The following is a 22,909-nucleotide window of genomic DNA, read 5'->3' on the forward strand; positions in this document are numbered from 1 at the left end:
TGTCTCCCAGGGACAGGACCTAGGAAGGCAGGCGTGGGTCTGGGAGGTCACGGTTTGCCAGCTGAGGGGCACCGCTTTATCTGGGGTGGGCTGGGGCTCCCCTAAGGCTGCTCTTCTCCTCTCTGATGTGGTTTCAGGAAAGTGAGGAAACTCTTCCATCTTCCAGAAACAGATGGAATTGAGTCTTAGGATCTTCTGGAGCAGGTGATCTCAGTAAACATCCCTGCTTCCTTGGGTATTTTCCTGACTTGGGGGCAGGTGGGGAGGGATGGGTTGCACAGAGAGGGGAAACTTGGCTCCTAGATAGTAAATCAAACAGCTTCCAGATGCAGGCACTGGGGCAGGCGTTTGCATCATGACCACATTTAAAGCCCACAAGGCAAAGCATCGTTAAACCCTGAGGAAATAGGCTCAAAAAGGGAAGTGAGTCGCTTTCAGAAGCTCAGAGCTGGTAGGGGGTGGAGGCAGGATTGAAACCTCAGAGAGCACTTCCCTAAGGGGTGCCCGAGACGGCCCCATAGCCACCTCGAGGGAAGGGGAAGCTGACCCCTCTCTGTCCGTCTTCCCCCCACGCCAAGAGACCTCTCTCTCCAGCCTGTGATCTCAGTGGGAGCTGCAGGTACCCACAGAGGGGCTTCCTGAATAATTGATGCTTCCTGCCCTCACAGAGAAATTCAAGGTAAAAAAAAAACCCCAGCCACCAGCCATCTTTTGTTCTCATTTTCCCCCACAGGAGCCTCTCCCTCCTCTCCCCTCCCTCTCAATGCTCACCCTCCCAAGTGGGCCTCCTGTGGTCCAGCCACCCTGGGCAGAGGCGGGCGGTAGGCCAGGCACCTTCTTCTCTCCTGCCTGGCTTCAAATGCTGGCTCCCCCAGTTCCCAGCTTAGGAGACCTCAGGAGGGTCAGTGAAGGGTCAGTGAATTCTTCTAGACCCCAGTCTCCTCATCTGTTAAATGACAGTACCCACACCTCATAGAGCCATTGTGAGATATAAATTAGGCACACGATGACTGTCATTGTTACCATTATGTAATTACGCACGTCTAAATCATGTGTTGTTTGTTAGAGTTAAGTTCCTAATGTGCCAGGCAGCAGCGGTATCTTATTTTACCTTCACATCTAACTTTAGAGGTAGATACCAAGATTCTTATTTCATAGGTTAGGATATTCAGACTCAGAGAGCGGAAGACACTTTTCCAAGGTCACACAGTAAGTGACAGTGCTGGTAGAGCTGATCTCAAATCCAAATCCTAGGTACTTTGTGCCCCAAATGCATCTGTTCTGGGCAGCATCCAGAGACCAGGAGGTCTTCTGATCAGCCCCATGAGGCAATGGGCTGATGGAAGCTCCGCCCTCTGCTCCCCTCCTTGCCTTTTAAGTCTCCAAGTGGACTCTCCCCCGGTGGGAGGGGCTGCTCCACAATGCCCCTCCCCAGCCTGGTGGAAGCTTCTACATGTGCGTGCCTGTGTGTGCACACATGTGTGTGGTGAAATCGTTAACTCTGGAGCCAGACAGACCACGATTCTAATTCTAACTTTGATTTGCTGCTGTGTGACCTGGGTAAGTTACCTTACCTCTCTGAGTCTGTTTCTTCACTGTTAAAATGGGGCCCACGTGGTGGTTGTGTGCTGAAAAGAGAGAACCCACGTCATTGTGCCTGGGACACAGTGAACATTCAAAAACGCGCACAATGATTACGATGTGTAAGTGTGTAGCAGAAACGTGCACATGTAAACGCATCTTTGTGTGTGAATCTGTGCACATACATAGAGGTGGGAGAGTGCATGTGACAGAGGTGAGCCTGCGTATCTAAGTCCTGATGATTTGGGTGAGTGGCAGTAGGGTGCATAGGTGTGTGTGAGGCTGGGTGTGTGAGAGAGCCAGTGAGATTGATTCAGCTGCAGAGGCCCTTGGACTGGCCACCTCCCCGCTCCCAGAGCTCAGTGGTCCTGCAGGTCACAGGTCATGGCTGCCCCTGCCTCCGCCTCCCAGGCCTGCCACCAGGGAGGGGGAGCGGTCACACTCACTTGGGGACCACCTCCCTTCAGGGTCCTCCTCAACGGGCAGTTTGGGGACAGGGCCTAGTTACTGCCCCACCTACTAGGGCCCAGGTCCGAGCTGCTCACAGCCAGCCCTGCACTGACCAGGGGCAGCAGTGTGGACCCAGCTCCCACCAGCAGGCCCTCTCTAAAGGGAACACTCAGCGCCACGCGGGCTGTATACATCCCTGACGTTTTCCCTGGTAGAATGGGGAGGCATTTTTAGCAATAGACTCTCTTACCCAGAAAATGAGAGGGAGGTGTTGCCAGGAAATATGCATACACATACATATGTATACAGCACTGGCAGCATGCAAACAGCCTAAAAATAAACGTGCTTTCTTAATCAGAAATGTCAGGATCTGCGGGGGATCAGGTCCGGGCTCTGCAGGACACGGGTAAGGCAGGCAACCAGGGCTGCAGCTCGTGGGGCTTGCTTGGAGTCAGGGGGTGCCAATGCGTGGAGGAGGGAGGGGTGCCTCAGCTAAGTGAGGCCTGAGAAGCTGGACCCGGGACAGGGATCCAGAAAGACGGGGTGTTTGTGTCTTGGCTCCAAGACGTCTGGCCGTGTTGCTCCAAGATCAGTGTTGGTGGGAAAGGAATCTGAGCAGGGATCAAAGTGTCAGGGCCTGAGGAGTCAACCCTGGCGCCGCGATGGGGGTTGGATGGGCCCTGAGGGCCCCTCCCTGGCCTGCAGTGAGATTTAAGTGACATCACACCCCAGGAATCCTTTCTGACCACAGAGATGAAGATGAAGAAGGTGAAGATGCTGAGCAGGCCGTCCTCCCTTCTTTGCAAGGCCCTAGAGGGTGTGACCTCCCCAGGAAGTAAGGGGGCCTTGGGCACTCCACCTGAGCCCAGGGCCCCTGCCTCCCCTCCCCTGTTGGACTGAGATCCCTGAGATAAAAAATCGCTTCAGGAAATGGAACAGAAAGTCCAGTGTGATGGACATATTACAGCCCTCCCCCCAGGCTCAGGTTGTAGGATGGTCTCAAGAATGGCCCCAGAGGGCTCCCTGGGTGCCTGGGGACCAGCACGTGCCTTCTACCAGGTCTCCAGGTCTGCTCCATGCGTCGCGAGGGTGGCAGGGCTCCTGCCTGAGGGAGGGCCAGGTGGGTATCGGGAGCAGAGCTTTTGATCTGTAACAAAATGGGTTAAAACCTGGCCCCATTGCCTGTGAGCTAGAAGACCTTGGGCAATGGGCATAATATAAATACCCACCCTAAAAGCCTGCTGTGAGGAGAGTGCTCTGAGGCGTTGAGCGAAACCCTTAGCATATGCCAGGCGCCGAGTGATCGCTCAATAAATGGTAAGGACAGCAGTCATCAGAGTCGGTCTCTCATGCTGCACACACGGCCTCATGTGAACATTTGTTGAAGGAATGAACAAAGAAAGACAGGGACATGGATCCTGCCCTCAGGAAGCTCCGGGGCCGATGGGGGAACGTGAAGACTGAGTGTGACGAGGGCCACAGGAAGCAGATAAAGTGCCTGGAGGCCAGGAGAGGCAAGGACACCTGTGGCTTCTGGAGAAGGTGGCATCTGAGCTGGGCTCTGATAGCGAGGGAAATGGTGAGAAATGGCAGCCCAGGGGAGGAAGAGAGCGAGGGAGGCAAGACAGTGGGGTGCACTGGGGTCTCCAGGAGCAAGATTCATGCTCCTCAGTGGATCCTAAAGCCGGCTGGCCACTATTCCCCTGACTTTGAGCCCGTCCTTTCCCCTCTGGGTCTCAGTGCCACACCTGGCTCCCACCCTCACAGAGGGAAGCAGCGGGGTAGGTAAGTCCCCGGGGGGCTTTGGAGCGGGACGGAGCTGCGGCCCGGGCCCCACCTGCTCTAGCTGTGTCACCCCGGGTCCCTTCTACTCTGGCTCTGTGACCTGGTGAACGTCCAGAAAGACTCTAGTTCACACGCCGAATTACGCAACCTATCAGGAGGGGAAACGATGCAAGTGGCCAATAAAAACTAATGTTTTAAAACAGTCGGTAGAAAGAAACATATCAGTGGTTTCTTGACTAGTGGAGTCACAGGTGATTTTCTGGGTCTTATCCAACACTTCTGGTATAATCCACATTTTTTTTTGCAATGAGGATTTATTTTTACAGGGAGGAATCACAATAAATATTATTGAAAATGGAGTTGGAAGTCCTGGGCTCATGTCCTGGATGGTCCGTTACTGGCTTATATGACCTCGGCCAGGGTTTTTCCTCCTGGGAATCTGAGCCTCCATGGGCTTGATGCTCCCAGAAGCCCCTCTGGGTTCTGACAGCCCCTCTGGGCTGACAGGGGCTGAGGGGTCAGCAAACCAGGGTCCCTCTGCCCAGGGTCCTGACTCCCCAGCAGCTTTGGGTTCCTGCTTGTGGTGGGAGGTGTGATGTGCCTCCCAGCCCGGGATCCCAGCTGGGAAGGGAGGGCAGTTGGGGCACAGCGGCGGGGCTGTGAGTCACGGCAGTGTTACGAGATGATCACAGAGGAACGGCGGCCCCATCTCCATGCCAGAAAGATCAGGTCTTGTGTGGCCTAAACCCGAGAACCAGGTTTAGTGACCGACGCCAGCTCAGGAGAGCCCCTGGCTGAGGCTAGGTGTCACTGTGCCACTGACCCCCGTGATTCCTGCGGCGGCATTCATCCCACCCTGTGTCTCAGTTTCCACGCAGATGCAGCCGAAGCCACAAGCGGGAGACCAGACGGCATCCTACCTTTTGAAGTTCACCACGCCTTTTGGGATTCCCGTGGGGGTATCGAAGGCTGGCAGGAGTTTCTCCCCCAGCTTGATGGCCTTTATTCGGAACACCTGCAAGGAAGGGTCAAAGGGCACTGTGAATCCTGGCGGATAAACCTGCCAAGGCTGCTGGGCCCAGAGTGGGAGGCGCATTAGGCTCTGGGGTCAGTCAGGCCTGGACGTGAACCTGAGTCCATGAATTCCTGGCTCAAGTTCCTCCCTCGTTTATAAATCCAGGGCAATATTGCCTTCCTCAGAGGGTTGCTGGAGGAATGAAAATTAGATAATAGTTGTAAAGCCCTTACTGCAGGGCCAGGACTAGGACGAAGGCTCAGTGATTATGCTGTGCTAGGAACACGGAGAGGTCAGGGCAGCGGGTCACCAATGGCCAGTGCCTGCCTGCACGGCAGGGCCAGTGCACCCCAAGCTGAGTGCGTGAGAAACACATTCGGATAGAGTGTAACGAGCACGGGATGGGGAGCTCCCGGCCTTGCTTTCCAACCTGGCTTCCGTTTGCTTCTCAGCAAACCTCTGCCTTCACACCTGTAAACCCAGGGGAAGGGCCTTTCCTCTCTGACATTCTGATTCTGCCCATTGTCCCTATTTTACAGCGGCAAAGGTGAATGCCTAAACCGGTGATGTGATGGTCGGGGAGCCACAGGGAGGTTCCAGGTGTCAGGGCCCTTGCACGAGGCTCTAAGCCCCTCAAACTGTTCTTCTGGTTAATTCAAAAGCACCTGTGACCTTCTGGCTCCTAGGAATTTATTCTAAGAGAATAAATCATCAAGGATGTTGCAAAGACTTAACTTTATGGCTACTTATTCCAGTGTTGTTTAGAATAGTATAGAAAAGCTGGAAATACTCTAAACATCAAGCCACAGGGAAGTGGTGAAGTGATGGCTTATCCAGGCAATGGATACCATGCAGCCACTGAAGTGATGTTGGAGACGTTTATCTCATAGCAAAAAACGGTTTATAATCTATTAAGAGAAAACAGTTCACAATGGTGTAATTCAACTTTTGTAAAAATTATATACAAATGGATGCCTGAGGAAAGGTTGGGAATACACTGAACTATTAACCATGGTCTTCTCGGAGGACTAGGCTCATGGGGGATTTTTATTTTCTTCTTTTGGCTTAACTCTATTTTCTGTGCTATTTTTACAATTAAAGCAAACCCACAGGGCTTCCCTGGTGGCGCAGTGGTTGAGAGTCCGCCTGCCGATGCAGGGGACACGGGTTCGTGCCCCGGTCCGGGAAGATCCCACATGCTGCAGAGCGGCTGGGCCCGTGAGCCATGGCCGCTGAGCCTGCACGTCCGGAGCCTGTGCTCCGCAACGGGAGAGGCCACAACAGTGAGAGGCCCACGTACCGCAAAAAAGGAAAAAAAAAAAAAAAAAAACCCACAATAACATTATTTATTTTTGAAAAGCTGAGAAGCAAGTCCCTAAGCAAGCACTCCTGATGGGACAACAAGCGTTTCCTTTCACTTCTGGGGCTCCAGGGAGACTCAGTGTGCCGACTGCCTGCGTGTTGTTGCAAAATGAAGTCTTCTTGAGGTCTCTCCTTCTAACATGTGCAATTTAAAGGTTCTGAGGCAGCTGTTTGGGGACCGCAGTGGGGAGGAGTTTGTGAACACTACCTGGGCTGTGGATTAGAAGCCTCTGTGGGGCGGGTGTAGTTCTTGTTTAGGAAGGAGGGAGGGTGGGAGGGAGAGGGAAGAATTGCACCTGGGGCCTGGTAGTGATGGGTGACAGAAGATGATAACATCCAGTGCGACAGTGGGTCCTAGAAGTGGGCACTGGGGCAGCCACCGCAGAATCCTGAGGGAGTTTGTCTAGAATTCAAATTCCAAAGCCTCGAGTCACCCCAGAAGCCACTGGTTTAGCAACAACAAGGGGTTCTCGTTTGAAGGTCCTGATCTCTTCATTTGCCCCCCGGGGAGGCTGAGCACAGAGGCACGAAGGAACGCAGGAACCCACGGGAACCTGACCCAAGGCTGGGGCTCCAGGTTGCCCTCTGCCTGAGGACGCCAAGCTAACTCCTCTGAAATGCTCCTCTCTGCCAGCAAACCACGTCTCCTTCTTTGGAAGGCCCTGATGCAGGCTGGCATGGCAGAGCCTCAACCATCCCAGGGAGGATGCTGCAGGGGTGACTGGACAGGAGTGGTACCATGCGGAACAGAACACCTGCCCTCCTTATCATTTGGAAATGATGTGTCTTATCTACGTCACCTTTGATCCTTGCAACAGGCTTGTGGGGAAGGTGTTGACCCACTTTGAGGAAAACAAAACTGAGTCTCCGAGAAGCAAGTTGTCCAAGGTTATGGAGCTATGAAGTGGCTCTTTTCCAGGACACCGAGCCACCTCACCAACACAGAGAGAGATGGCCTCGGACGGCCATGGCACGCAATGGGCGGTGGCCTAGTGGTTCCAGAACAGAGGTGAGAGAGACCAGCAAAAATTACATCCTGAGAGGGGAAAGGGCTCTTGACTGGGAGTCAGAGCCCAGGTTCAGATCTCCCCACTCAGCAGCTGTGTGACCCTGCTTGAGCCAGGTACTGTCTCTGAGCCTCGTCTGCACAAAGGAACAGTGACGTGTGCCCTGGCTTCTTCAAAGGGGTCTTCTAGAAATCAGACGAGAGGATGTACATAAATGAATATGCTATAAAAACTGTAAAGTGCTTTGCAAATGTCACCTGTGGTTGTTCCTGTTATTCTCGTGGAATATTCTCGTGGAAGCGGAGTCCCTGTGGGACCCCCCCACCTCCCGCCCTACCCAGCAGGGGATCCACCTCCTGCAGGTTCCCTCTGAAGCAAGAAAGGCCTCAGCCCAGGAAGGGGTGTGGGATCTCCTTCACCGTTCATTCCACAAACACCGTGGGAAAGACCCACTCCACAGGCACCCCCTGTATGCGAGATGGAGGATGGAGAGAGGACGGAGGCCTCAGTCTGGTGTGGCCGAGTCCTGGTGATAAGCAGTGATGCTGGGCCAGGCTGAACAAGGTCGAGAACCCAGACCCACGGTGGAAAGACACAGGAGCCTGTGCGACCCGCACCGGCTCCCTTTCCTAAATCTCAGTCTCCGCAGCTGCATGTACGCCGGTCTCTGCGCGGGGAGGTTTTGGGCACGGAGGGGTCAGGGAGGCGTGGCTGGAGGACGGGGCTGCGCCCATAACCCGGAAGCCTGCCTGCCCAGGGGTTCTGAGCCACTCGGGCTCCCCTTGGGCCTTCTGGACACAGGTACTCCTACCACACCCCACTGCCTGGTCTGCCCCCCAGAAATCGCTGGCCCCACACCCACCCCTGTGAGCCCTGAGCTGCACGGCTCCACCCCATCCTGGACGGGAGGCTGGCCGGTGCCCGTGCAGAGCATGGCGCCTCTTTCTGCTCCACATCATTTTCCTGTCCTGGGGTTTTCAAATGAAATTCAGGCCTTGGGTGGCGCGCAGACTTCCCATGGACAATCATTTGGGGACAAATTGGTACAAGCGGTAATCTCTGCTGAGGAGATTAGGCTTGATGGAGAGGGGCCCCGAGCGGCCGGAGAGATCAAGTGCTCGCCGCCCGCTGCCTCCGCCCGCGTGGCCTCCGCCCATCCGCGCCACTTGCTGGAAGGGAAGCGGCAGGGCTTCCTCTGACAGCAGCGGCAGAGGCTCCCCACCAGCAGGGGGCAGGATAATTATGTCTCTAAGCGGACAGAGCTGCGGCTGTGCCGAGCAGTGCAGCCGTTCTGCGTAGGGGCCACACAACTGACGGGTGCCCCATGCGCTGGGGATTCTGCCAGCCTCCCCCCAGATCCTCAGGCTGTGCTTTCCCAGGCGCTCACAAGGGATGAAGTCTCCCATTTCTGTGTTCTCAGGATTCCTTGCAGTGCAGAGAACATGGGCTTTGGAGCCCTTCAGCCCTGGGGCCAAACCCTTTCCCACTCGTCCCATTTCACAAGAGCTCTCTGACCCCTGGGGGTTAGGACCACCCCACTGTGGGGAAGGTATGAGGTCTAGGGGCGGGAGAAGGGACTTGCTCAAGGCCACAGGCAGGTGCCGCGTAGGGATGAGACGCAGGTTTTCTGACTCTGTGCCCAGGGCTCTGCATTCTCGCCGCCCTTCACGGCCCTCCTTCTGGAAGCCAACGCGGTTCGCCTGGGCCGAGTGGCTGGCAGTGGCTGCCCACCTCCCCGGTCGCCCCCTTGAGACCTGGAGTTTGGCTGGTGTCTGGTCCGGGCGCAGAGGGCAAGGGGATGGCTGTGGAGCAGGCCAAGGCCAAGGGGCTCGAGGAGGAAATGGTGAAACAACGGTCTTGGCTTTATCAGTCCTGAGAACCAGCATGTGGGAAAAACAGTCCAGCAAGAGCACAAGCCTGGACGGAGCACAGATATCGCAGGTGCCCTATGGCGAGCTGTGAGGATGGTGGGCTGCTGCCCTTGGAGAATTGACTAGCAGCTGTGGGAGCCACCTGGGCTCCCCTGGGCAGCAAAGTTGAAGGAAGAATCTGTGGTGGCACCATGGAGATGGGATTCAGATCCCCTCGCATCCCTGTTTCCTCATTGGTAAAATGAGGGGGTGGGATGTTCTCCTAAGCCCTTTCCAGCCTGGATGGTCCAGGGGCTTTGAAAGGCCAACTTACCTCCTCTCCCGTCAGGTAGAAGGCCGAGAGAAGTCCTCCGATGTACCGGATGTTCACTTCGAACAAGGATGCTTCTCCACTCTGTGGGGCAGAAAGACGGGGCGGGGGGGGGCAGTGGGGACATTCGTGAGACGCCCGCAGGGCTTCCTGAGGCAGCCAGGCCCTTGAGACAGGTCACACCTGCCGCTGTCCCTGCGCCACTGACCCGGCCACACCTGTGCCGGGCTCCAAGCCCTTGCCCAGCGGGCCAGGCTACCTTTGGTGGTGGTTTTCAGAGCAAAAGGTGAAAGGGATGAGCACCTGCCTGGCAGGCAGCTACTGAACATTTACAGAGTTCCAAATAAACACTGGGCTTGGCTTCCTTCCCCAGCCTTTGCTGGAGGCCATCAGAGCAAAGTTAGGCCTGGCTGCTCTCCAAGGAGCTCAGGAATGTGTGTGGGGAGCTGCTGGCCGAAGCTTAGCCTGAGGAGAGGCAAATCCTCCTCCTGTCTGGCCCCCTCCTTCCCGAGAGAGCCCCCCTGGCTTAGCAGGAGGATGGTGTGGTCCTTCTTTGGGGTGACAGGGCAAGTGGAAGGTTCTCACAGGAGGTTCTGAGGCGGAAAGGAGGGGTGCCAGGCAGATCCTAGTAGGCAACAGCAGTTTCTCAGCCTCAGCTCTGTAGCCCTCAGGGCACACCCACACTTGCTTTAATCACTGTTGTTTTCTTTCTGAAGTGTGGACTGCAAAGCAGGGGTACTGAGGCCTCATGCCGAGGGCCAGATCTGGGTTAAAATCCCACCTGAGTCACTCACTTGGCTTTCGAACTTCGGGCAAGATATTTAGCTTTTCCCTGCCTGAGTTTCTTCATCCCGAGCAGGATGGATATGAGATCCTGAGTGGGGCAGGTGAGATGCCTGCCCAGTGCCTTCCCAGTGCTGGGCATGGCTTCATAGAGGTGCCTGTTATAAACCCCCTGCCCCGCAAGGGCTCCCCTTGGCATACTTCCCACATCACGGTCTTTCGTTACTGATGACGGCAATGGTCATCTTTTTATCTGGGAAAGCTTTTCCATTAACAGAGCACTTGCACAGCTACTCTCTTTTGCCTTACAGTCCTTGGTGAAGGCATCCTTCCCACTCTTCAGGTGAGAAAGCCCAGGCTCAGAGAGGTGGAGAGACCCCACCTTGCTTTCTTCCAGGGACACTCCCAATCTGTCCCAGCCTGTGTGAATGTCCCTAGGCTTGCCCAGCCCTGCCACCACCTGGCTCCTCAGGCAGCTGCCTGAGGCCCGCTCTCTACCCACCATCTGCGGAGGGGTCAAGGTGGGCTATGGAGACACTCCTTCCTTCTGCCTCTGATACCGTAGGAAATGGGAGGATTCTGAACTTCCTCGCCTCACACAGACCAGCAGAAGTCGTACCAAGCCTCAACGTCATCACAGTGACGATGACACCACTTTATCTGTACTGGACTTTATAGTGTCGTAAAATGCTTTTCACAGCCCTCCGTGGTGGTCAGTCCTCACAAGCCTGTGAATTAGGCACTATCATTGTACCATCTTTCGGTTGGGAAAGTAAGGCCCAGGAAGGTTAGATGACTTTTCCCAGGCTGCGAGCTGAGTCAGAGGCTCTCCTGTAGCGTTGCCTTCCCGGACTTTCCCCACTTTGTCTCTCTGCCCTGCTCTGCTCTGACACGGGCCTCTCCAGGAGCAGAGGCCTCCATCCTGCCAGGAGCTGTCCCGGTTCATAGCAGAATCTGTCACTTGTGGAGCCCCAGATGGAGCCCGACAGTGTGTTTTGATGTGACCCTTCCCCCTACCCATCTGTCTCCATGTCTTGCTCCCCCAAACCACATAAACAGCCTCTCCCTGTGGGGAGCTGAGACCTCCAGGATGGATCTGTTACTTTAGTCTGGGCTGAGAGATCAGTGGGAGAGGCATCTGGTATTTAAGGCTTCTGTACCATCCATATACATGAGCATCCCTGCCCCAAGGCCCTGGTCCCTGACCAGGGATGCCTGCAAGGCTAGAAACCAAGAGGGCCCCAAGCCTGGTCATGGCCTCAAACCGGACAGCTCCCCCTGCCCCTCTCACTCTCAAGAGGGCAGCACGGGGGTGGATGGGGACCTCTAGCTTAGGGCATCTCTGAGCAGATAACCACTTCTCCCTTCCCAGAGTCGCTTCCCCTGTTGCTGCTGTTCTGTCTGACAGAGTCAGTCCCAGAAGGGGCCTCCTGGGTGGGAGCAATGTGCCTGGCGCCCTAGGGAGGACAAGAATGTCTGTCTTCCACCCCAGGGAGTTCCGGCTAGTAAATACTCCTGGGCCGGCCAGGGCTGGGGGGACATCCCCCACCTCAAGGCTGGTCTGAGGAGAGGGGCCTTGGCACAGGGTGCATGGAACCCTGCTTCCAAGAATGCTCTGCTGGGCAGCCTGGGAGGAGCGGGTCACTGACCTCTCGGGCCCCCTCTGGCTCTACTACCCCGGAGGTCTTTGACTCACCACGTTCAGGTGGAAGCTCTCTTCCACCCAGGCCTTGGCCTCCTGGAACTCCTCCTTCAGCTCCATGAGGTAGAGGGTGTCGAGGGAATCAATGACCGTTGCCCCACTGAGGCCTCCTGCAGGCACAGAGGATGGGTCAATCTCGTCCTTTCCACCCCAGTCACACAAGCCACCATTCCCCGGGCCTCCTCTAAATGCCTGGGCAGGCTCCCAGGCACGATCCAGGGAGACTCCAGGGCCACCAGCCTTTGAAGGCACATCCAGGACCCAGAGTCCCCCCATGGGCTGCTTCTTCCTCAGGGCAGCAGTGGGGGGCGGGGGTTGGAGAGACTGAGTTCAAGGGATGAGCTGCTTCCCAGACCTTGGTCCACTCTTACGTCTGCCAGCAAGTCAACCATCAGGGCCAGCTGGGCGCCCACCACTTCTCTGTCATGCTGGGGGTGGCGGGTGGGCGGGTGAACTGTCATTTGGTCCACAAAATCTTAACAAATGTGCCAGTCCGCTGACGCTTCAATGCCATTCTTTATTTTATTCTAAGAACAAAAAGATGTTCATAAATATTTACCCAGGAAGGTATTTATTGCCGTATCATATATAATGGGTAAAAGTTGGGGAAAAAACCCTCCAAGTCCAATAATAGGAGAGTAGTTATACAAATTGTGGCTCATGTATAAAATAGGACACTATGCAGACATTCACACAACTGAGAAAGACCTATGTTAGTTGGGGAGATACGCATGGGATCTGTTAAGGTAAAAAAAAGTAGATTGCAAAAAAAAAAAAACAGCACAGTATAATTTCTTTACTGTTTGCCAACGTGGATAAGCCTGAACAGAATCAAGTCTGGCAGGAAGTGATTCAGTGGTTATTGCTGAGTGCTGGGATTACAGGTGCTTTTTGATTTCTTCAGCTCATGGATTTTTTTTTTTTTTTTTTTTTTTTGCGGTACGCGGGCCTCTCACTGTTGCGGCCTCTCCCGTTGCGGAGCACAGGCTCCGGACGCGCAGGCTCAGCGGCCATGGCTCACGAGCCCAGCCGCTCCACGGCATGTGGGATCCTCCCAAACCGGGGCACGAACCCATGTCCCCTGCATCGGCAGGCGGACTCTCAACCACTGTGCCACCAGGGAGGCCCCATGGATTATTTTTATAACCAGAAATTTATTTCTGTTTAAAAAAAAAAACGGAAAGACAGTTTGGACAAAGAAACTAAACAAATGCACAAACCAAAGATTCCGTGGCCACTCTTGCTCTAGGCCAGTGGGTACACAAAGAGTGAGCTTTGAGGCCTGGCCCCTGCCACTGGGGCCTTAGACTCTTGTCCTGGGAGTAAAGGCTGAGAAAATTGTGCAGGTTTCCACATCACAGACTGGACAGCAGAGCGATGAGGAAGAACCTCCCACATGGGACAACCAGAGCCTGCCTTCTAGAGGATGGTAAAGGAAGAAATGAGGGAGAAAGAGATGTGCCTGGGGCCATCTGGGGGGCTTCCTGGAAGAGATGGTGGCCTCCCATCAACTCCTTACAACTTCAGTCATCGCAGGCAGCAGCAATTTCCTTTCGGGACTAGAGGGTAACTTCAGAGGAGTAATTGTTCCTTCAATGTCCTCCTTGCAGAGGCTCAAAGCACTGAGACTCACAGCCTCCACCTTCCGCCAGCGGACACTAGAGCTCCCTGACAGGTGCTGAGCCCCACTTGAGTCTGAAGTACGGCTTGGCGGGCACTCCTGCATTCAGAGCTAGCGTCTAATCTCCTTAATTAGTGCTTCCTTAACTGCTCACTTGTGTTGACTTCGCAGGCAGAGAATCCTTGTGAAACTCAAACACTTAACCACCTCTCTAGGCTGGGCGGCAAGGTCAGATAAAGGGCACGGCTTGGAAAAGGATGGGAGGGAGATCCGGGAGAAGTTGAGAGAAAGTTAAGTCTGGAGGTTAAAGACACATTTCCAGAAGGGAGGGTTTGCAAGGAAGAGTGGAGGGAGGGGAGGGCTGGGGGATGCAGGCGTTTCCCAATCCAGAGACACGTGTCCTGGGACGGCTTTGGCTTTTGAGTTGAAGTGAATTTCCAGAATGTCAACCCCTCCTACACTTAAGGATTAGTAGGAAAACACTCAAAGCCAAACCAAGTTGGTCTTTTTCTGGTTTATCCTGGCTGCTTCCCCTGTAGGTGTCCAAGGCTGAGCACGGTTCGTGGCAACTCCTTACCCTCCTGAGGTGCTCAGGCCTTGGGACCCAGATGGGCCACACATGACCAGAGAGGGACTGAGACAAGCCCAGGCCAAAGGGCACAGGTCTGGGGTCCACACTCCTGGCTCTGATGCCAGGGTCCCTCCCTGTTAGGGCCTCACAGGGCCTCACACCTGACTTCTTAAGGGCCTGGAGGGATTTTTGAGATGCGGCTGCCTCACCCCTAGATTTCATAGATGAGGACCCCAGAGAGGTCCCGTCCAAGATTAGCCCAAGGGAGGAATGGGGCCCCAGGCCGGGCCACGTGTAGTGTGTTTTCCACAAGAGGGCCTCTCAATTCCCTGGGAAAACAATTTCAGATCTGCTTGCTAAGTCCCCCTCCCCTGCGGGGGCAGGAGGCTGCTCTGACGCGTGAAGAGAAGAGAAGCCCAAGCTGTGTGTCCTTCAAGGTCAAGGGAGAGGTGGACCAGAGTACCCGATTTCTGGATCCTGCCCCGGGCTGCCTGGTGTTTTCACCCCACAGGCCCTCCGTCTCCTGGGCCAACCCTGCGTCCCGAGGCCCCAGGGCATTGGCTGGGCCGGGAGGGCAGCCAGGGCTCCTCGTGACCAGCTGTCCTTCCCGAACACTCCCGAGGCAGCCGGCTGAGGAGGCAACTCGCTAAAAGATTTGTTGGCAAGGTTCTGCCCCTGGTCTCGGGTGTCCAAGTCCTCCTGCTTCTCCACTCCCACCTACCACACAGCTGGGCTGCAGGCCAGCAAGGCACTTATTGGAAAGCTTTCCGTTTCAGGCCAGAGGTTACCTGGTGGCCAGGCCGGGCAGGAGAGAAGGCCCTATCCCGAATTCAACTCTATCTGCACCTGCAGCCGACCTGGGGCAGCTCCCCAGGGAAAAAGACAGCCACCTATTCTGTCAGCAGGTCCACAACTTGTATGTGAAGAGCCAGTGGGGCACAAAGAGTCAGGTGGCCAGCTTGGAAGCTTCCCAGGGCCTGGGCGGCCCACTCTCCTGGGTGGCCCACCCTCCCGGCTCTAGCTCTGAACTGTTGCTGTGAACTGCTGTGTTCACAAACTGTTGCTGTTCACCCTGCTGGCTCCCCTTCCTGTGTTCTTCTGTTAAAAGAACACAGCTCTGGGTTCACATCCCAGCCTGGGCCAGCAACCCATCTGCTCTAAGTGTCAAAGTTCTCATCTGTAAAATGAGGTGAAGACCACTGGGCTGGGGTACTGAGGTGCCACTGAAGGTTCCTGAGCTGGGACAAAGGTATCATATACTGCCCAGCCTAAAGACACCTGGTAAAGACACCTGTACATGCCTGGCACAGTGTAAGTGCTTGACAAATCAGTTCATTGTTCTTATTTCTGGGGTCCCTTAGCTCACCTTGAAATACTGGCCTGGCCAAGGAGATGTGGGTTCAAATCCTGGCTCCACTATGTACTAGCTGTGTGCAGGGCAAGTCACCGTACCTCACTGAGCCTCATTTTTCTCATCTGAAAAAATGGAGATTACAGTAGGACCAACCTCGTAAGGCTGCTGGGAGGGTTAAGTGGGGGGGTGGATGGAAAGGAGTTGGCATGATGTTGGGTACACATGAGCTGGTCCCCACAAACAGAAGTGTGGCCCTCCTTGTCCCCAGCTGGCCCTGGGCAGCCCCGCCACAAAGTCTTCTGGGGTCATTGAGGCCTTGTGACACTCCTGTATTACTGGCCTCTCACCACCCTGTTGGGCAGTGTAGGCACAAGACGCGGCTTGCAAGAGCCTTGAACCAACTTAAAGGAAAAGTGTCATATGGCTCCCACCTGTGTCTGCTGCTTCCCACCCCTGACCTGGGTGTACACCTGCCTCCAAAAGGGTCTACCTACCTCCCGGACCCCTTCCTTCCCACCCTGTATATTGTCGCCTGATCTGTCTCCCGAAAACCAGATCCACTGTGTCCATTCCCAGCTCAGGAACCTGCAGTGGCTTCACAGTACAACCATACAATAAAGAGTTGTGTGTGTGTGTGTGTGTGTGTGTGTGTGCGCGCGCGCGCGCGTAAAGTCTTTTGGGTCTGAATCCAAAGGATCTGGCTAATATCTCGCATCAAGCTCTGCTTCCTGGACACAGGCTGCATCCTCTGGCCTTCCTACCTTTGCATGTGGGGTCTCCTCTGACAAGAAAGCTTTTCTGTGCCTCTGGGCAAAGCCTACACCTTCTTCAAGGTCACCTCCCCCGGCAGCCTTCCCTGATTGCACCCAGACAACCTCCTCCCGCCCAGAGAGCTCCCGTAGCACTTTCTTGGGCTTCCGACTCAGGCACCCTCCATTCCCGCCCTGCACTGTGGGGCTCTGTCTCGCCCCCTAACTAGACCATGAGATCCTTGAGGCTCATGCTTCTCTCACACCCCTTCCCTGCCTTGTCTCCAAGCGGCCCCAAAGGCCAGAGCTCCCAACCCTACTGGGCCCCTCCCTATTCCCTGCAGCTTCAGCACGTTCCCCGACTTCTGTGACTCTTCTACAAACTTGGCTAGGAGTTGCCTTCCCCATTCCACCTGCTCCTGAGGGGTCCAGAGCCTGCCCAGTGCCTCCTCACCCAGGAAGCCACTGTGATGCTCACCCCACAGTCTGCATGAAGTCTCACCCTCCCCGAGAAGTCTCCCCCAGCCCTTCAGGGTCCACCCTCCATGCCCCGACTCCGTGTACCCCCGTTGCCACGACAGTGCTCCTTTCTCATCACTCTAAAGGGTTCGTCAATTTACTGCCCCGTCCTCCGAAATAGCAGGGGCGCAGTCTGCAGCAGAGTTGTCTCCACGCTCGAGAGACGGCTGCCAGTGGGGGTGGGCAGGCTGGAGGGCAGGAGACCAGCTGGCCCGTCTCGGGCACCTGCACCGGCACCTCGGCACCACGCTCACTCTGTGCTGGATCTGCCTTCAGGATGCCGCTCTTCCTCGTGCTTCTCCTTTTCACACTGTGGTTGCTCCTTCCCAGTCTCCTTTGCTGGTTCTTCCTCATCACCAGGCCTCTAAAGACCGGGGCGCCTGGGGCTCCATCCTTGGGCCTCTTCTCTGTCCACCTTCCTTCCTTTAGTGATTCAATCTGGTCTCACAGCTTAAATACCATCCACATGCTGATGGTTCCCAGATTTAAATTTCCAGCCAGGACCTTGACCTCGGGAGCCCAGGCTCGCTCTCCAATAACTCCTTACTCACATTTCGGAGGTCCACACACATCTCACCTTTAACTCGTCCGAAAGCAAATCCTGCGCCTCCCTCCAAACCTGCCCCTCCCACAGGCTTCCCACCTCGGTGGATGCCAGCCCCCTCCTCCCAAGCGCTGTGGCCCCAAGCCCTTGACTTTGCGTCTCTCGCCCCCACATCTGGTCCCACAGCAAATCCTGGCGGCTCTGTCTTCACAAGGGTTCCAGCCGCCACTCACTCCTCACCTCCTCTGGGCTGCCGCCTTCAGAAATGCAAGTCCTATCATGCCGCCGTTCCTCTGCTCAAAACCCTCCCAGGGCTCCCCCCTGCCTCGGAGGCTGTGATCTGGCCCTGGCCTCCTCTCCCTGCCTGGCTTCTCTCCCTCCACTCCAGTTCCTTGCTGCTCCTGGCGCCCTCCAAGCCTTAGAGTCCTGGCCTTGGCCCTTGCGATCGCTCTGCTGAAATAGCACCCCCATCGCTCTTCCTGTTCCCTCTTTATTTTTCCCCAGTGCCTTTATTCCTAGCAACGTTACACGTGGGTCTGCTTCCCTATTTACTGTCTTCCTGATGGAGCGTAAAACTCCTGGCGGGGAGAGCTCTGTTTTGTGCACTGCTGCCCTCCACTGCCTAGAACACTTTCCTGCCCATCACAGGTACACGACAAGTATTTGGGAATAAAGGGCCCCCTCCTCCTGGGCAGGGAAGGCTTCGAGGGGACCGTGGCTCATTCATATCTCTCAGTGCCTGGCTATAGTCTGGCACCCAGAGGCATTAAAGGTCAACGTGTCAGTTGAACAGACTGAGCCTACTGCCCGGGTATCTTCCGTGACCACCCAGGTCACCAGGGCAGCTCAACTGTCTGCTCTAGGGGCTGGTGCCAATAGACAGAGGAGACCCTCCCAGCAGGCTGTGGCCACATCGGCCAGGGGGCCTGAGTGTGTCCACACCAGTGCCCTGCACAGAGCTATCTGTCACGCGTGTCGGGCTCTACAAGGGAATGGACCCCAGGCTCTTATAACCTCCTCCCCTGGGGGCTGCCTGGCCAGGAACCACCCTGCCCTGCTGGACTGTGGTTTGTATCCCCTCTCCTGACTCTGCCATATTAATGATGATGAGGTTTTTATGTGACATTATGTTAGCAAAGAGAAATGGGTCAGGCTGGAAAACATAAGCTCCAGGAAGAACGTTTAGATAGAAACAAAAATCACCCAAGGCGTAGCCTATTACCACAGTATCCCCAGAGCCAAATACTAATGGTTGCATTTAATTTGAGGATATAATCCACAGAGACTTTTCTTAATCGGTAAAGAAAACAACACAAATGTTTTTCTCAGCTTCCAAAGAAACCAATATGGCTGTGGGGCAGGTCACAGTTCCCAAAGACAGATGCTGTAGGATATCCCATCCCACAAGAGGACCTCTTTCCACACTCCTCTCCTTGAACCTGGGTGGAAATTTGTGACTACCTGGAATAACAAAATAAAGCAAAATCGATGATTTTCTAGTTCCCAGGCCCAGACCTCAAGAAACAGGCAGTTTCTACTTCCTGTCTCTTGGAATGCTGGCTCTTGGGACCAGCCGCCATACTGTGAGGAAGCCCAAGGTAGCCCACAAGGAGAGAATAGATGGAGAAGCCATACGTATGTTTTCTGACAGACAGCCCATCTGCGGTTCCAGCCAACAGTCTGCAACAATTCCAGACATCTGAATGAAAAAGCTTCCAGAAGTTTCCAGCTGTCAAGTCACCCTCAGCCTTCAAGCCTTCCCAGGTCAGGGCCCATATATCCTGGCAGAGAGAGAAGCTGTCCCCACTGTGACCTTTCTGAATTCCTAGCCCCCTGGATCTGTGAGCATAATAAAATAATTGTTTTAAGCCAGTAAGTTTTGGAGTAATTTGTTATGCAGCAGTAGCAGCTGGAATGTTCTGCCACATGGGTTTCTATGAAGATGAATTAAAGCGATATCCCCACTACCCCAAAGTACATTGTTTAAAACCACATCAGGTCTTCTGGCTGCATAAAATCTTTTTAGGGATTAGGACCTCTCCATTTTTATCAGGTCTGGGTTATCTGTTTGTTTGTTTTCCAATAGGAATATTTTCCCTGAATCTTTCCATGATGGTTATTTCCTGGATCACATAAAGTTGTGTTGAGGGGCTGAGTGTTTCCCGAAAAAGGTTTCTTGGTGCCTCCAGAAGGACTAAAGATATTTTTTACAAACTCTTCTTGGAACCCAACAGAATGCTCTTACTAGAGGCTGATTAATAAAAGGTGATCAGGTCTGACCATGTCACTGCCCTTAAAAAAAGCCCTCAAAGCCTCCTGTTCTCCAAGTTCAAAGTCCTGGGCACAGTATGCAGGGTGCCTGTGGTCCAGGCCTTGGCAACCTCTCTAGTCTCACCTCCCTCCTGCTCTCTTTGCATGCAATGCTCTACCCAGAGCAGACCACTAGCAGCTCCCTAAACACCGTGCAGTGTCTGCTGATGCAAGAGCATTGTGTCTTCTCTCAAATGTTCCAGAGCCACAAGCAGAGCTGACCACTCCCTCCTCTGCAAGCCCGCCCTGCTCTGCTGCAGGTGCTCCGTCATAGCACTGTTCGCACTACACCGTACATCTTTGCCTGTGAATCCCAAAGGGCAGTGGCTGGCTCGGACTCTTCCCAGGAGCCGTACCATCCATCCCCAGGCCAGGCACTGAGAAGGCGAGAACAAATGGCTGTTGAATGAATAAACGACTGGTGGAAATGCCCACAGCGCTTTCTTAGGGATTTCCAAACACTTTACAAGGCCTCTTCGCCTCGGAGAAAACATACCACTCAGAGCAGTGGCCAGCTATCCAAGGAAAACACTGTCAGAGGAATAAGATGGACAGCTGCAGACGTCAGGGCCCTGGTGGAACTAATGCCTTCCTCCACTCTTCCCAAACAGATGCCACGCTTTGCTGCCACAGCCGGACGGAGAATGTTTGCTGTGGTCGACCGCTGGATGAGGTTCACTGTGACGAATGGCCTGACACGGTTCACTGCAGCAGTCTACTGGACAGGGTTCCTCGTTAGAAAACCAGGTATGTTTAAAAATGTTAACGTTTTGTTTGTTTTTAAAGAAGAGCTGAGGGTGCAGTCTGACCTGGAAACTGGTATTCAAAAAAATTACCTGCGACAGCGCTGTGTAGCAAGCTCTGAAGTGCTTTTATCTCAGAGCATCTCTGAGAGAAGAAAAGGCAGATGGAGAAATTAGTACCCAGGATCCTCCAAAGTCACACAGCAGCTCAGGGTAGAGCTGTAACCAGACACCACCTTACAGACCATCTGACCTTATGGGTTTGGTTATCCCAGCTTCATCCCTTCCCAGCTGTGTGATCTTGGGCAACTGACTTGACATCTCTGGGCCTCAGAAAAATTGGACAATGGGGTCTCCTTTTCAGAACGGCGTGGCCAGTTCAGATGAATGTATACAAAGAGCTCTCAGCAGGCACTCAGTACAAGAGAATTTGATACACCCAGCACAGAGTAGGTGCTCAATGCACGGGGCTGTTACCATAAGGCTCAGTTCCAGCAGAGGAAGGCAAAGGTAGGATCCCTTGCAGATTAGGCAGGCAGGAGGTATGGGCTCTCAGGAAGTTGGGACCAAGCTGGGCAGGCACTGTGATATTTTTAACACACTTCTTGCCTCAGTGGGAAGAAGAGCAAAGGCCGGAGCCCTGGCTGCTCGCCCCAAGAGACACTAAATCCAACTGCTGCTATGGGAAGCTCCTGAGGGCAGACCCAGAGTCCCTCCATACTCTGGCTTCTACCTGCAAATTAGATAATTGCCCAGTACTATCCCTCTACTTCCATGGGAAGGGTAAACATCCCTGTCCCATCAACCTTCGTCTTGTCCATGTAACCTGCTTTGGCCTCATGGTGGGTAGGGAATTAAAACTGGCTCTGACTTCAGGCTTAGCCATGAGACTTGCCAATGGGATTAGTGGATGTGACTTGAACAGAGGTTTGAAATAAGCTTGCATGGGGGGGGGGTTGCCCTCCTGTGTGTCCACCTTTCACCTGGAGAAGAGCAAGTCTAAAATAGCCATGAAGGTCCATGAAGGATGAGAGATAGGTGGAGCAGACCTGGACCTGCTGAGCACAGCCTAGATAAACCAAACCCCAGCCTATCTGTAGCTACATGAACGAGAAATAAATGCTCGCTGTTGCCTGCCACTCACTGTGGAGTAATTTGTTACGTGGCATTATTTTTGGAAATAGCTGACTGATATAATGCCCTTCCAGCCCTATTTCTTTTTTTATCCAAAAGCACTTATTTATTTATTTATTCACTCACTCACTCACTCACTGGCCGTGTGGCATGTGGGATCTTAGTTCCCCGACCAGGGATTGAACCTGTGCCCCCTGCAGTGGAGCATGGAGTCTTAACCATTGGACTGCCAGGGAAGCCCCCCAGCCCTATTTCTTAATGGTCTTGTCACGTTTTCCATACTCTAGCTAGATTACAGATTCTATGAGGTCCACTGTTTCTCGCCTTCCAGCCCTTTATTCTAGCTGTTCCTTCTGCTTGGAAGGCCCTCCTCTAACCCTAAATGTCTCCACAAATGTCCAAACCCAATGTCTACTTTAAGTCTTGGAGAAAATGCTGCTTCCTCCACGAAGACATCCCTGATTGCCCCACCTGGACCTGAGGTTGCCCTCCTCTGAACTTTTATTAAAAGAATTGCTTTCAACTTTCATTATAGTAATCTGTGTCATCCGTGTCCTTTTCTCAAGTCCATCCCAGGCAGTGAGTGTCTTCAGGGCTGAATCTAAGCCTGTTTAATCGAAGCCTGAAGAGTATAGGCATCGTTGAGATCTACTGAAGGATGCCCTCCGCCCACTGCCTCACACCTAGACGAGGAAGCCTCCAGGGAGCCAGTGACCTCACCAGAGGCTGCTCCTAATGTGGTGTAAGGTGTGGGGGGGTGTAGGGGGGCAGAGACCAACTCCATGGTGCTCTGAAATCCTGGCCCAGGGCAGACACCCAACCGAAGTTCACTTGTGGAATGGGAGATTCTCCTAAATGCCAACCACAGAGGTTAATAAGAACAGCTGCAGATAGCGCTTTGTGCCAGGCACCGTCTTACACACATCCTTTTTAAACCTCGTGAAAACGCTATCATTGTCCCTCTTTTACAGATGAAGATTGAAATTTCAAGGAATTAAGTCACTTGCTCAATATTTATTCATTTACCCAAAAGCATATTTTGGAGTGCTCAGGATGTGCGTGGTGCTGGAGAATGGACGGTTCTGGTCCCCACCCTCAAGGAGCTGAAGGTCTGGTGGGGGAGAAAGACACCAACCGGGTGTCACACGGATGACACCGAGTTACAAAGGACCAAATGTGATAAAGGGAAAGAGAGCGGGTGTACAGTCAGGAGAGGGCGGCATCTGAGCTGAGGCCTGAAGGAAGCACAGGAGGAAAGAGGGGGTCGGGCCAGGCAGATGCACAGCAAATAGAATGGAGCGGGAAAGTCTTTGGCCTGTTTGTGGAGCAGAGAGGTGGTGTGGGGTGGTGAGAAAGGGAACGTGGTGGGTGGTGACGGGGTGTGGAGGCAGACCACACAGGGCCTTGGTGGCTCGGGGAGGCTTGTGTGGATGGCGTAGGGAGACCCCCATCTGCCTGGTGTTTTAAAGTGATACTCACGCTGCTGTGTGAAGTGTCC

The 22,909-nt window shown here is 54.2% G+C and overlaps 1 protein-coding gene across 1 annotated transcript in view; it reads right to left on the minus strand.

The window, feature by feature from the left end:
* The window catches only part of MAN1C1 (mannosidase alpha class 1C member 1), a gene marked incomplete at both ends in the record, with an annotated part of 130,867 nt that overhangs the window by 20,791 nt on the left and 87,167 nt on the right, over window positions 1-22,909 (minus strand). The window contains 3 exons of the mRNA XM_082832541.1: window positions 4,737-4,831; window positions 9,385-9,465; window positions 11,861-11,976. Of these exons, the coding sequence (XP_082688667.1) occupies window positions 4,737-4,831; window positions 9,385-9,465; window positions 11,861-11,976 (292 nt within the window). The remainder of the gene's footprint in view (window positions 1-4,736; window positions 4,832-9,384; window positions 9,466-11,860; window positions 11,977-22,909) is intronic.

Source organism: Leucopleurus acutus, assembly GCF_964270905.1.
Source record: "Leucopleurus acutus genome assembly, chromosome: 2".
Classification (NCBI taxonomy): Eukaryota; Metazoa; Chordata; class Mammalia; order Artiodactyla; family Delphinidae; genus Leucopleurus; species Leucopleurus acutus.